This window comes from Mastigoproctus giganteus, chromosome 2 (assembly GCF_048544385.1).
Source record: "Mastigoproctus giganteus isolate SK-2022 chromosome 2, ASM4854438v1, whole genome shotgun sequence".
Lineage (NCBI taxonomy): Eukaryota > Metazoa > Arthropoda > Arachnida > Uropygi > Thelyphonidae > Mastigoproctus > Mastigoproctus giganteus.
In genome coordinates, this window is record NC_143576.1 from 12,322,395 (window position 1) to 12,338,390 (window position 15,996).

The window sequence follows — 15,996 nt, forward strand, 5'->3', positions numbered from 1 at the left end:
TGTGTGTGTGTGTGTGTGTAGGGTGTCCGTAAATGATGTTTCCCAATTTGATATTTTTTTATTCGGAATTACCTTGGGCTACACTCATGAAACGCCTACCAGCTGAAAGATCAATTCAATGTTTTATAAAGGTACATAAAGTCATTGGTAAAGTTCAATGTGGGCACCATGAGTAACTTGAATGATATCACAGCGAATATTCAATCTCCTGCCACATGCTGTGCTTAATTTCGCAATAATTTTATCAAAGGCCTCTGTGATACATGCCTTCAGCTGCTGCAGTATTATTAGTAGTGGAGGGATGTACACACATTGTCCTTCGCATAATCCCACAAAAAGAAATTCACTGGCGTCAGATCATCAACCTCGAAGGCCATTCCATATGGCCTCCAAGGTCGCCTGCTCAGCATTTAATCCGAGGATTACATGCTGAGGAAGATGTTTTCAGGTACGATTTCACTGCACTGTGAAAATGCAAAGGGGCACCATGTTGTTGATAAATCAATCTGTAACGTCCTCCAGCAGGTGTGGCATTAACCGTTCACTGACCATGTATAAGTAGACGAACCCTGTCACCATCGGTTCGATGAAGAAGAATGGCCTGTACAGCTTTTCTCGAGACGTTGTGCCAAAATTGTTAACTTTGAGACTGTAGCTCTGTGTAATGGGTAGAATGCAAAACCGGTAGTCAAGTGCCAATTTAAAAAAACTTATTTAATTGATCTTTCAGCTGGTATGTATTTCTTGAGTGTAGCTTGAAGTAATTCTGAATAAAAAAATATCAAAATTGGAAATACCATTTACGGACACCCTGTATATGCACAAACACTGAGTTTTTCTTAAAAAAAAATTCAAAGTTTTATGTGGGAAACAACTCAACTTTATTCTTATTTTTATACAGATATATAATAATAACTATATAATAATATAATAATCAATGCTAAGGTTGGAAATAGGCAAAACAGTGCAGAAATGGGAATTATAGGAAATTTTGGAATTGGTGAAAGAAATGAAACAGGTGAAAGACTTGTGGAATTTGCAGAATCTCGAGGAATGTCAGTAACGAACACTTTTTTTTTTTTCAAGAAAAGAGTGAACAGAAAGTTGACATGGAAGAGCCCAAATGGATTAACAACTAATGAAATTGACTTCATCCTCACTAACAGAAGATATATCGTGAATGATGTTACTGTCCTGAACAAGGTAAATGTTGGAAGTGATAACAGAATGGTAAGATGCACACTTGATATAGATGTAAGTAAAGAAAGGAAAAAATTGACTCGAGTAAATAATACAAAGGTCTTTGAGATAAGAGAAGAGGAGAAAAAGCAGTATGTACTGGAACTTAAGAACAAGTTTGAGCTTCTGCAGACTGCTCAGGACCAAGGTATCGACAAGGAATATTACAACTTTTTGAAAGTGATAAAGCCCAAGAAACCTATAGGTAAAAAGAAAACCAAAGAAGAAAAAATTAGTCAAGAAACACTTGTCATGATGAACTGAAGACAACAAATGCAAGAAAAACACTGACAAGGAGAAAATTGAGTATACTGAGTTATGCAAAGCCATTTTGAGTTATGAAAGAGACAAAGAGAGGACATAAGAAAATTTAACACAAGAAAGTAGAACAAGCATTAAGGGAAAACAAAGGATTCAAATCAGCAGCCATGAGCAGTAATACAGAAAAACAAATGATACTAAAACTGAAGAATAGCACTGGTGTACTTATAAATAGTAGAGAAGCCATAATTCAAATAGCAGAAGACTACTATAAAGAGTTATACAAGGAGCGAGGGAATGATGCCAACAGTAGAGATGATGGATCACAAATTAGCAACACATACAAAATCTCTGATATCCTTCCTGATGAGGTAGAACATGCATTGAAGAAAATGAAGAATCAGAAAGCCCCAGGGGAAGATGAAGTTACTTGTAGAGTTGTTAAAATTGGGAGGAAGAGACATGACACAAAAACTGGCAAGACTCCACAAAATGCAATAGAAAAGGTGTGAGGCCTAAGGAGTGGAATAATGCAATCATAGTTTTGCTGCATAAGAAAGGAGATAAATCAGAAATTGGAAATTACAGGCCAATTAGCTTGTTAACCCACATCTACAAGTTGTTCACAAGGGTCATTATTAACAGATTAGAAAGAATACTTGATTAGAATCAACCGAAAGAGCAAGCTGGCTTTAGGACACGATTCTCAACTATGGATCACCTTCACATAATGTCACAGTTAATGGAGAAAGCAATTGAATATAAAACACCATTATGCCTGGCATTTGTGGATTGTGAAAAGGCATTTGACTCCATACAGCATAAGGTAATGCTTCGGGCACTGGAAAGACAAGGCATAGATACCCCATATATTATGATTTTGAAGAAAATATATGAGAATGCTACCTCCTTTATTAGACTAGACAAAGACAATAGTAAATTCAAAATTGAGAATGGAGTTCGACAAGAAGACACTATCTCCGAAGTTGTTTACTGCTGCCCTTGAGGAAGCCTTCAGAAGATTAGACTTGTCACAGAAAGGAGTCAATGTGAATGGAGAGTACCTAAACCATTTACGATTTGCAGATAACATTGTGGTCATAAGCCACGATCCCAAAGAATTACAGGAAAATCTTAATCAGTTATGCACAGTTAGTAAGGATTTTGGACTAAAGATGAATATGGCTAAAACAAAAGTAATGATAAACAAGTATGCCACAGAAAGGGATATAATGATTGAAGGAGCAGTAATTGAAAAGGACATACTTATCTGGGACAAGTCGCAGATAGGTATGCTAATGACTTGTCCCATATACTTATCTGGGACAAGTCATTAGCTGTAATAATGATAAATGGCTGGAAGTCAAGAGAAGAATAAATTTTGGATGGATAGCATTTAGGAAATATAGTCACATAGTGAGGAGCAATCTCCCAATTTTTCTGAAACGTAAAATAATGAACCAATGTATACTCCCCACCATGACTTATGGAAGTAAAATTTGGGCATTCACCCAAGGAATGGAAGAGAAGCTGAGAACTACACAGTGAAGAATGGAACGAATTATATTGGGAATCAGATTGTTAGATAAGAAGAGAAACACATGGATTAGGCAGCAAACTCAAGTATAGGATATTCTTATCAAAACAAAGGAACTAAAATGGTCTTGGGCAGGACACATAGCTCGAAGACATGATGACAGATGGACTAAGAAAATAACAGAATGGTACCCAAGAGGAGCTAAGAGAAAACCTAGAAGACAACAACGGCGATGGACAGATGAAATTCGTGAGTTTGTGGGTAGTAAATGGATGGCCATTGCCCGAAACAGAAGGAACTGGAAAGTTGCTAGAGAGTCCTTTATCCTGCAGTGGATTGAAAATGGCTGTTGATGATGATAATAATAACATTATTTATCATCAATTTGCTATACATAGAACAAATAATTTGAAATATGTATATAATTATATACAGTGAAACTTCCCTTTAACGGACAGCCATGGTGAACGAAAATGTGTCCGTTAGAGAGAAGTGTCCGCTAACAAGAAGTCTGAGGGAGAAAAAAAAAAGAAAGAAAGAAAAATCGTTAAACGTTTAATGTAAAATTAAATTAAAATATATACAGATTTTGAACAATATTTTCATAAATAATATACAATTACATACACAAGAGATAAAGAAAAATCGTTAAACGTTTAATGTAAAATTAAATTAAATTATATACAGATTTTGCACAATATTTTTGTAAATAATATACATACAATTGTGCTATGCATATTATGACTTTATCTTAAGAAAAATACATACAGTAATCACTTATTTTCTTCTGCACCTTCTTCCGGCTGATAATTTTGTCTTCAACATTTGTTTGGAGTGAAGAAACCATCAAAACTCCTTCAGTATCTTCTTCAGCAGCGAAAAACATTTTTAAACGATTGATTTGTATGAGCGCTTCTATTTTCATCGGTGGTTCGTCGTTAATATGTTCTTCGACAGAATGACCTCCTTCCATTTCTTCATCCTCATGAGAAACTTCTTGAAAAATATCGATGATAATGTCGTTGATATCTAGAGCACCATCTTCTGTAGTGAGGTTCGAGTCTATATCTTTGTAGCCAGGGTCACTTGTAGCTGAAGTATCGTACATTATCAATAGATGTTGAAGTTCTTGTTCTTCTTGGTGCTCCGCATTGCTGTTCACAACTTCAGTTTTTGCGTTTGAGAAGCCAGACTTTACAAAACAGTTCACCACAGTTTGTTTTCTAATTGCGTTTACTGAAGAGGAAATCCATTGAATCGCATCTAGGATGCTGATTTTCTTTGCAAGGTCATTCGCACATGTTACATCGTTCATGTTTGCAATGAGATGTCTTAAAACTCATTTTCTCTAGTGAATTTTAAAATTTTTTATTATCCCTTGATCCAAGGGCTGACACTCTGCAGATGTGTTTGGTGGCAGAAAAACGATTTGAATGTTGGACAACTCAATGTGCGGGTGAGATGCAGCATTATCCATGAAAAGAATAATTTTTCTGTTTTGACGAATCATGTTTTGGTTAAAGTGACTTATCCGTTCGCTCATGATATCTCGTGTCATCCACGCTTTTTTATTAGACTTCCAGTCAACATCCAAAAGATTCAACTTTATGCTCTTGAAACAACGAGGATTTTGTGGGTTTCCTATAACAAGAGGTTGTTCAAAGTCTCCCAGCATATTTGTACACAATAGTACAGTCAAGCGTTCCTTAGAAATTTTTCCGCCCTGGCGCTTTTCGTTTTTTAGACTCATTGTTTTTTCAGAAAGAGCTTTAAAAAACAACCCTGTTTCGTCACAGTTGTAAATATCCTTAGCTTTAAAATCACGACATAAATCTTCCAATTTGACGGTCCACTCTGTTACAACCCCAGTATCAACAGATCCACCTTCACCACTTACGGTTTTCCAAGAAATTTTATGCCGAGTTCTGAACTTGTCTAGCCATCCCACAGAAGCTTTGAACTCATTTACTCCCATAGATTTCGCAACCTCCAAAGCCTTTTCCATAATAATAGGCCCATTAATGGGAATTTTTTTAGCACGTTCGCGACAAAACCACTCATACGTAACATTGTCAATTTGAAGTCCAACAGTTTACGGGAATGATTTTGAACCTGATCATTTCCGTGTTGCCAAAATTGTTTGAGCAATTCATTTTTTTTTTCTTTAGGATGTCACTTACCTGCGTCTTCCCGATTTTGAATTTTGCAGCGAGATTGCGAACGCTATTTTTTTTGCCGATCATACACATTAATGAGTTCGACTTTATCTTTTAAAGTTAAATGTTTACGAGAAGACATTGTGCACTTCACACGACACTAAACAAAACTGAAAACCGAAACTGAAAAGACGAAAGGCTGACCATATTCCCCCCCCCCCCCTGCAAACACCGAATTCATCAGAAGTTTTACACACGTGCCTTAAAATTCTTGAAAAAGGGTTTAGAACCGCGACGTAAACCTTGATAAAATTCAGAGAATCGGAAATAGAAAATAAACACACCATTGAGGCAATACGTGGAAGAAACGTTCCTAGAAAAAGGGCCGTGAGCTTGCCTGCTGTCCGTTATGGGGAGATCAAATTAAGTGCTAATCTAAACAAAACCGTGCAGATTGCCTGTCCGCGTCCGTTACAGAGAATGTCCGCTAGACAGAAGCTGCCAACACGTTAAAACCAATGGAGGTGAGTTGGGGAATTTGAAAATGTCCGTTGTAGAGAGATGTCCGTTAGGAGAAGTTTCACTGTATACTAATTATATCTAAAATAACTAAATGCAACAAGGCATGATATGTTAAGAGTAAGAGTTTTATGTCTATATAATATCAGTGTAAATAGATAACTCTTAAGAAAAAATTACAATAGTAGTGTGGGAGGCATCATTTCCTCTGTATCTCATATTGTGCTCATCCTTCATGAGTTATAGGCCAATAGCTTCGAAACAGTGCCGTCTGGGTGGTGGTGCCCACCGAGAATAAGTAACAATAGTCTTCTCTATTAGTGAAGCGTTACTTATTTGAAGTAGTGCAATACATGGCAACTCGTTGTGAAGGATCAGCACAATATGAGATACAGAGGAAATGATGCCTCTCACACTACTATCATAGTTTTTTCTTAAGAGTTATCTATGGTGTATCCACACTGATATTATATAGATATAAAACTTAAGCGTTATTTGTGGTGTATCCACACCGATATTATATAGATATAAAACTCTTAATCTTAACATATTATTCCTTTTTTCATTTAGTTATTTTAAATATTACTATATAAATCTTTTAGCATCTCTCATATTGTGTGATTATCTTCACAACTGGGTCGTCATGTTTGCAATACCAGGGTACCTGCCCACCCACCAATGATAGGCCAATAGACTTGAAATGGTGGTGCCCACCGAGAATAAGTAACAATAGTCTTATTGTTACTTATTTATTAGTGAAGCATTACTTATTCAAAGTAGTGCAATACCGTGGCAACTCGTTGTGAAGGATAAGCACAATATGAGATACAGAGGAAATGATACCTCCCACATTACTATTGTAGTTTTTTCTTGAGTTATCTATGATGTATCCACACCGATATTATATAGATATATACTAATTATATTGAAAATAAGTAATGTTTTATAACGAAATTCGTGTGATTCTACCAGTATATTTTATAAGAAAATAAACACGTATTACCTGATACCTTCTGAATGTTTTGGGGACCTCTTGGAACTGGTCTTTTTTTTTTTTTTTATGAAACCCCCAAACACGAAAGACGAAAGGTATCAAAACCTATAGTACTTAGTACCGTGCATAGGTTGAAGGAGAAGTATGGGGGGGGGTGCCAGAAACGTTGCTCTAGAGACTAAACATGGGTTTCACGGACCCCCCCCCCCCAGCAGTCCACGTACCTCAGTTTGGGAAACGCTGTCTTAGGGGATTTTAACTTTAAAGATATTGACTGGAACTTGTGGTTTGGTCACTCAAACAGTAGTAAGACTTTTGTGGATTTATTGGATGACTGTTTTCTACACCAGTCAGAGAGGCCACAAGAGAAAGCAATACTGTTGATTTGATTATCAGCATCAGCAGCAACCCTTCATACATTACGAATCTGCAGATAAAACACCCTAAGTGGCAGTGATCAGAGTTTATTCATGTAGGATTTACTTAAAGATGTAACTAACATCAAGGATAAAGGGGAAGGTCTTTTGCTTTCATAAAGGTGCCAATAGCAAATTCTAAATGGGAAACATTTGGGGAAGTAATCATAAAAGCTACTAGGCTTTTTATACCAACTGAGAAACTCAGTTCAAGGAACTGAGATGAACTGATATGACTAGAGGTGAAAAGAAAAATAGATAGGATACATATAAATTAGCAGGTGGATAAAGACACATTCAGTAATTATAAGTTAGCCTGAAATCAAGTCATAAAGAGTCAGGCAAACTAATACAGATTATAAGAAATATCTGGCAAACAATGCAAAAAAAAAAAGAAGCTTCTTCTTGGGGAGATGTGGAAAGGGGGTTTTTTGGCTGATGCTGTATAAGCTTGCTCTTTTGCATCATTTGCCACTACTACTATTTTGTGATTTATGATTAGAACTTGACTTTACAGATTGCAAATCATTTAATGTATTAAGCCATATTGAGTGATGCTATAATTCTTTCTTTTTAATTTATTTCTGATGTACACAAAGGGAGGCATACAGTCACCTTAGTATAGTGAATAAGCTAAGGCAAAGATATCATTTACAGTTATTCCAGCATATGAAGCAGCCACTTGCAGGAGTGAAAGCAATTTCCATTTCTTTAAATCAGAAGAAAACTAAAACAAAAGAGAAATAAGAATATTTTCAGAATATTCCCCAAAATGAAAATATTCTTCAAAAGATATTTCTCAAGAATGAACTAGCATTAGCAATACAGTAAACCCCAGCTATTCGCGGAGGTTACGTTCCTGAGAAATGCCGAGAATACCAAAAATGTGAATACTGAGTTATGGCTCTCATAGTAATAAAGGGGTTCCCGTTCCAAAGTATGAAATATATAAGAAAAACTAGTCTAAAATTTTGTCTATGTATGTACCTTCATAATATGACTATGTACATAGACAGCACATAGTGAAATGCAAGCATATGGCATCGAAATGAAAATAAGAAACAATTTAATATTAAATGTAATATTTATTAGAAATTTCAAACCAGCACCTTTGCTAGTTTAAAAACTTATCCCGCCAGTGCTATCACCAGTTTTGCTAAAGTTTTGATAAAGGAGTTTTGCCTTTTCACGAATGATGAGTGAACTTAACGGAATTTTATTTTGAGTTCGGTCTTCTATCCACAGATTTAAAGCCTTTTCCATTTTTTCTAATTTAACATCACTAATTACAGAGCAAATTTTTGAAACAATTAGCGCATTTTCAAGGACACTAAGGCAGATTTTTTCTTCCTATTTCTTGATTGATCGTACCGTTGACTCATTAATTCTATAATGTTTTGCCACTGAGGAGACACTTTCACTATTAGAAATTTTGTCTAATAACTCAATTTTATTCGCTAATGTCATCACATTCTTTAATCCTTTCACATTTCCCTTGTTATTCGTAGCCATATTTTTGTAGGGGTTAGAAAGAACTTGTCCACAATAAAGTCACTTTCTTCCGTTAACACACTCGAAAAAGTCTGTTTTACACTGCAAAATGGTAGATTTATCACTTTTGTAAGCATATCAATTTATAAATTGATAAATTTATTCAATTTATAAGCATATAAATTAAAAGCAAACGACGAAACCTTCCATGGCAAGCGCATAACACATATTGAACAAGGATTAGCGAGAAACATCCATACTCGCGATTTTGTCACCCCTCTCCCCCCCACCCCACCCAGTGAGCGCTGTTTTGACTGGGAAAGATAATTTTATGGTGGAAAATGCTCACGGCACTTTAAAATTCACATTTTTTTTTTTTTAGGTTTCATTTTATGTTAAATCGGCGACCGCGAATAGCGGGGGTTTACTGTATTACACAAAAGTAGTCTCCAGTCCATGATTAGCCACATCATGCAAAAGCAGTCTGCAATCCATGATTAGCCACATCATGCAAAAGTAGTCTTCAATCCATCATTAGTCATATCATGTAAAACTATTAAGTAATCTATCATTAGCCACATCATATAAAAGTAATCAGTAAACAACATGCAACCAGTTGGACATTTCAACTTTAGCATTATTAGAGAAACATACGATGCAAGAAAGCAAGCTTATGCATCAGCCAAAAAAAAAAAAAAAAAAACTTCCATTTCACCCTTCCATTCGTTGCAAATGCCTGTCCAGCGCAGCCTTAAATTTATTTAGGCTATCAACTTGCGCAACAAAAGATGGAAGTCTGTTCCCCCAATCAACCATCCTCTGGCTAAAGGAAAATTTCCTCATATCAATTCTACAACTGTCTTTTCTTAATTTGAATCTATGACCCCTCAGGTTCTTAATCTGAGCAAGAGGAAGAATTCCATCATCATTCAGCTTGCTCAACCCATTCAAGGCCTGATACATCTCAATCAGATCGCCTTACAGATGCCTACTCTCCAGGCGCTGCAATTTGCAGAACTTAAGCCTTTCTTGGTAAGAGCACCCCTTCGTTCCCGTCAACAATCTTGTTTCCCTTCTTTGTAATCGTTCTTGCAACTCTACATCTTTCCTAAAATGAGGCCTCCAGACCTGTACACAGTACTCTAGGTGTGGCCTGACCATTGCCTTGTACAACAGGATAATCACCTCCCTGTCCTTGCTAGCAAAATTCCTATATATCATTTACAAGACTCCATGACCTGCCCTGGCAGCCGTCTGCACTGCTCAGCAAACTTCGTATTTGACTGCACAATTACCCCCAGGTCTCTTTCACTTTCCACTTCCCTGAGTGTAGTACCACTCAGATGGTACATTTCTCTTCGGTTACTGCTACCCATATGCAGTACTTTGCATTTGTCAAGGTTAAACTTCAGTTTTCACTTCTCAGCCCATTTGCCAAACTTGTCTAGATCCAGTTGGAGTAGCATACTGTCTATACTGTCGTTAACAACCCTTCCAACCTTTGTATCATCAGCAAACTTGGACATTAATCCTGATATACCTTCATTAATATCACTGATGAAGGTTTATCAGGATTATCACAAAACAACAATGAGCCCAGCAACGAACCCTGGGAAACACCACTAATAACATTTGTCCATGAAGAGCAGTGTCCATTGATTACCATTCTCTGTCATCTCCCACTCAACCATCCCTTTATCCAATGTAGGAACTTACCCTTAATGCCATACCTCTCCAATCTGTACAGCAGTCTTCCATGTGCAACCGTATCAAAAGCTTTCCTGAAATCCTAGTATATGATATCAAAATTATTTTTTACATTCAGTTCCTTTGTGACCACATCATGGTGTCCAATCAAATTGGTCAGACAAGGCTTGCCTTTAAAAACCCATGTTGTGTCTTAACTATTACTGCAGTCTTGTCTAGATGATCCTGCAATGCTTATTTAACCAGCGACTCCATTATTTTCCCGGGAATTCAAGTTAAACTAACAGGTCTATAGTTACTTGTGTCACCTTTTGAACCCCCCCCTTTGTGAATTGAGGATACATTTGTACACCTCCAATCCATGGGGGCCTCCCCCCTGAGTCTAAGGATTCTCTCATAATTATGGCTAAGGGTTTGCTTACTTCCTTTGCTGCCTCCTTTAATATAACTGGATAGATCCCGTCCACCCCAGGTGCCTTCCTTATGTTTAACTTCAACAATTTCTCCTCCACTTTGCTCTCAGTTATTACAAAATCACTTAGCTCCCGGTTAGAGTTTGATAAACTTCTGGCACTCCCCTCATTGAATAACTCCTCATGTGTCACGTAGATGCAAAATATTCATTCATTTTATCAGCTACCTGAGCATAATCATGAACTTTGGCAATATAATTAAATATATATGTTCAAAGAGATTTCAGTCCTGCTTATATCTAAAGAGGATACACAATTTGAAATCACCTGATAAGAAAAAAATTATTTATTTAAGCTAAAATTGTGACCCATGAAAAATAAAGCAACCTACCATTTCATATCTTGCTTTAGCTGTTTGATCAATTTTGATGGCCTCTGTTTGGCTGTCTGTAGCAGATACTGAAAAATACATAAATCATATTGCATTAAAATGATGAATAAATTAAATACAGTAAAAGTAAAATAAAAAAAAACAAATAAACACATAAACAAATCTTGAGCAGTAAGAAAAGCATATGACAATTCCAGCTCAATTTCAAGGTTTTATATGGTAGCATATGAGTCAATAAGTCTGAATATGCAGCTTATCTGGTATTAGATTCGGGGCATTTTCAAGGCTAGTAATTTTATTGTGACTAAAAAAGATACATAGTTTCAATTCTTGTACTACTTAATTCTAATGAGACAAGCAGCAACTTGGAAAGTTATGTGGGAAGTACAAGGCCTGCCTGGGGTTCTTATAGCACAGTAACAGCTGGATCTGAGAGTTTTGTTGAAGTTAACTTACTTAAGTATTTTTAATTTTTACAGTATTCTTTGTTAATTAACATAGTACATTTGTGTTTTACAAAGATATTAAATAGGTTTAACAGCGTTCATTAGCTTCTTATTTTGAATTTAACCAGTGATTTTTGGAAGTTACAACTCCCGGTGTTGGTGCCAATATTGTTGAACTAGCTGCCATATTGTAGTCGATAAGAAATAGCTTAACGTATATATATCTCGAACTGATAGTGTAAGGTATAAAGTAAAACTAGACAGCATAATAGGAGGCACTGTATTATGAATCTGTTAGTTTATTATAGTATTATCAATTAATCAAAAATATTAATCTCATTAAAATTCATTGTTAATTAAATTGTATTTAAACAGAAATCATGACCCAGACTAGAGCTGCAAAGCAAAGATCACAGACTAGTGAGAGTGCTGTGGCTTGGGAGAGAAACGAAGGGGGTGATTCTCCAACAAATCACAATCTCAAAAAATGTGCAAAATGTAAAATGTTTGCTGACCTTTCTAAAACAGGACATGATCTAGCCAAGGAGGATGCCTTTGTGTGTGTGTGCTAGGTGTCTAGAGTGTCAAGAAATTAGGTGCCAACTCAGCGTTCTGATGGGCGTCTATGAGAGCTTGAGATGTAGGGTAAATGCCCTTGAAGAAATTAATATTGGCATTAGCATTAGCATTAGTAGAGGCATTTGATGCAAGAAAGCAAGCTTATGCAGCATCAGCCAAAAAAAAAAAAAAGAAAAAAAAAAGAAAAACCACTCCCACTTCACCCCTCTGTTCGTTCAAAATACCTGTCCAGCTGAGCCTTAAACTTATTTAGGCTATCAACTTCCACGACAAGGGATGGAAGTCTGTTCCACCAACCAACCACCCGCTGGCTAAAGGCAAATTTCCGCACGTCTATCCTACATCTGTCTTTCCTCAATTTGAATTTATGCCCTCTCAGGTGATTATTCTGAGCTAGAGGAAGAATCCCATCAGCATTGAGCATGCTCAAACCATTCAAGGCCTTATACACCTCTATCAGATCACCTCGCTGGTGCCTAGTCTCCAGACACTGTAATTTGCAAAACTTAAGCCTTTCTTCGTAAGAGCACCCCTTTGTTCCATTCACTAATCTTGTTGCCCTTCTCTGTACTCGTTCCAGCAGCTCTACATCCTTCTTGAAATGAGGCCTCCAGACCTGTATACAGTACTCTATGTGTGGCCTAACCATTGCCTTATACAAGGGAATAATCACCTCCTTATCCCTGCTAGAAAAATTCCTATATATCATTGACAATACACCATGAGCTACTCTTGCAGCCCGTCTGCACTGCTCAGAGAACTTCATATCTGCCTGCACAACAACCCCAGGTCCCTTTCATTCTTTACCACTGTCAGTGTAGTACCACATAGTTGATACGTTGCTCTGGGGTTGCTGTTTCCCATGTATATGAAGGGCCCATCAACCTCTCAGCTGCCCAGCTCAACGACAAGCTCACTCCTGTGCATCAGGCAAAACAAAGGCAATCTCCAAGGCAGAATGCACTGGTCCAAAAGGAACTATTTATTGCTGGTGACTCTATTGTCAGGGAGACAGGGAATATATTCTGTAAAAAGGATAGATGGAACAGAACCGAGTTATATCTGCCAGGGGAAAAAGTTGATGACGTTGTAAAGCATATATAATCTTTTAAGGGCACAAAAGGTGATACTGCTGTACACGTTGGCACCAATGACATTAAGAGTAGGAGATCTGCAGATTTACTTAACAAGTACAGGTCAATGTTGCAAAAAAGTCGTGAATTAGGGTTAAATTTGAAAGTGTCTGCAATTCTGCCCAGACACGATAGGAGGGAGTATATGATGAGAGCCTTGTCAATCAATTCAGCTCTGGAGAGATTGTGCTAAGGCTCTTCAGCCTTGCACAATCTCTCCAGGGCAGAATTTTTTTCAGCCTGGTCTGGGCTTGTTGACAGGAGAGACTGCTTCTACAGGGATGGGGTATACTTAAATAGAAAGGATGCAAAAATATTTGCTGATGCTATCAAGGAAATGTTAGGTGGGTCGGAAAAGCTAGTTTGGTGGGATACACAAACTAAAAGGTTAACAGTGGTCACAGGCAGAAGCAAAACTGATTCTTGCACTGCTTCTACTAAAATCAGCAGCAGCCTGGAAAGCAAGGTAATGGAGATTTCAGGAACTGTTGGTAGTCATAGTGAAACAAATAAATACATGGGCTGTGTTAGGGTAACTAAGAGTAGGGACAGGTGCATGTATACTTGCATGTACACCAATGCTAGGAGTGTAGTTAATAAATTTGATGAGCTTGAAGTGCTAGTCAAGACATCAAAGGCAGATATTGTTGGGATATTTGCGTGGTCATACAGACATAAGCAGTGCAGAATTGGAATTTGGGGAGTACAATGTGTACAGAAAGGATATACAGGACAGGAATGAAGGAGGGGTTATGCTGTTAGTTAAGAAACACATAAAATCTAAGGAAGTGCGTCCAATTGATGTTGGTGGACAATGCAGTGTCGAGTCTGTTTGGTGTGAAATAAGTACCGGGAAAGGAAAAATGAGAGTAGGTGTGTGTTATAGGCCAAATGAATCTGATGAGTATAATGAGCATTTGTGCAGAGAAATAGAGTGGGCCAGTAAATCAGAATGTCTTATATTGGGGGATTTTAACTTTACTGATATTGACTGGAACTTGTGGGTTGGTCAATTGTACACTAGCAAGACTTTTGTGGATTTATTGGATGACTGTTTTCTACAGCAACATATTCGAGAGGCAACCAGAGGGAGTAATACTCTTGATCTGATTATCAACAGTGATTATTCATGCATTAAGAATTTGAAGAGAAAAGAACCACTGGTGACAGTGATCACAATGTACTGATGTGGGAATTACTTAAAGATGTAACTATCATCAAGGCTAAAGGAAAGAGCTTTTGCTTTCGTAAAGGTGACTGAGTTCACAGACAGTTTTTAAATTTGTACAGTGGGATCAACTGATGATGTTACCAATGTTGAATTCTAAATGGAAAGTCTTCAGGGACTTAATTTTGGAGGCTACTAGGCTTTTTATTCTAACTAAGAAATATTGTTCAAGGTTTAGGTCTAAATGGATGTCAGATGAATTAATGAGGCTCATGGCAGAGAAGAAAAAGTATGGGATGCATATAAAGTATCATGTGACACAAAAGCCTATGCAGGTATAAACTAGTCTGTAATCAAGTCACAAAGGAGGTTAGGCAGGCGAAGGCAGATTATGAGAAATCTTTGGCAAAGGATGCAAAGAAAAACAGCAAACAGTTCTTTACTTACTTAAACTCTAGAAAGAAAGGAATGAATCAGATTGGACCACTTAACATAGATGGTTCAACTGTTGATTATCCTGTTCAGGTAGCTAACAAACTGAATGGGTATTTTCATTTACATTCACACAAGGAGTTATTCAATGAGGGGATGCCAGAAGTTTATCAAACGCTAACAGGAAGCTAAGTGATTTTGTAATAACTGAGAGCAAAGTGGAGGAGAAATTGTTGAGGTTAAACATTAAAGGAGGCAGCAAAGGAAGTAAGCAAACCCTTAGCAAACCCAAATGTATCACCAACTCACAAAGGGGGTTGAAAAGGTGACACAAGTAACTACACCTGTAGTTAAACTAACATACACCTGTTAGTTTAACTTGTGTTCCAGGGAAAATAATGGAATCACTGGTTAAAGAAGCATTGCAGGATCATCTAGACAAGACCGTAGTAATAGTTAAAACACAGCATGGGCTTTTAAAGGGAGGTCTTATCTGACCAATTTGATTGGATACTATGATGTGGTCAAAGAGGAACTGAATGCCAAAATTAATTTTGATATCATATACTTCGATTTCAGGAAAGCTTTTGATACTGTTGCACATGAATGACTGCTGTACAAATTGGAGAGGTATGGCATTAAGGGTAAGTTTCTACAATGGATATAGGGATGGTTGAGTGGCAGACGACAGAGGGTGGTAATCAATGGACAAATGTCTAATCAAATGGACAAATGTCAATGGACTAATGCTATTCATGGACAAATGTTATTAGTGAAGTTTCCCAGGGTTCGGTGAAAGATATTCAGGGAAAGATAGTTGCCCATTGTTGTTTTGCATATTTATCAATGATATTGATGAAGGTATATCGAGTTTAATGTCCAAGTTTGCAGATGATACAAAGGTTGGCAGGGTTGTTAACGACAGTAAAGACAGTATGCTACTCCAACTGGAACTAAATAAGTTGGAAAAATGGGCTGAGAAGTGGCAACTGAAGTTGCCACTTCTCAGCCCATTGACAAATGCAAAGTACTGTATATGGGTAGCAATAACCGAAGAGAAACATACCAACTGTGTGGTACTACACTCAGAGAAGTGGAAAGTGAAAAAGACCTG

General features: G+C 37.2%; 1 protein-coding gene across 2 annotated transcripts in view; it reads right to left on the reverse strand.

The window, feature by feature from the left end:
- Spt20 (transcription factor Spt20 homolog) overlaps positions 1 to 15,996 on the reverse strand; it is a 357,561-nt gene that overhangs the window by 302,030 nt on the left and 39,535 nt on the right. For both annotated transcript variants that reach the window (XM_090388213.1, XM_090388212.1), the window contains exon 3: positions 11,125 to 11,192. In XM_090388213.1, the coding sequence (XP_090244339.1) occupies positions 11,125 to 11,192 (68 nt within the window). The remainder of the gene's footprint in view (positions 1 to 11,124; positions 11,193 to 15,996) is intronic.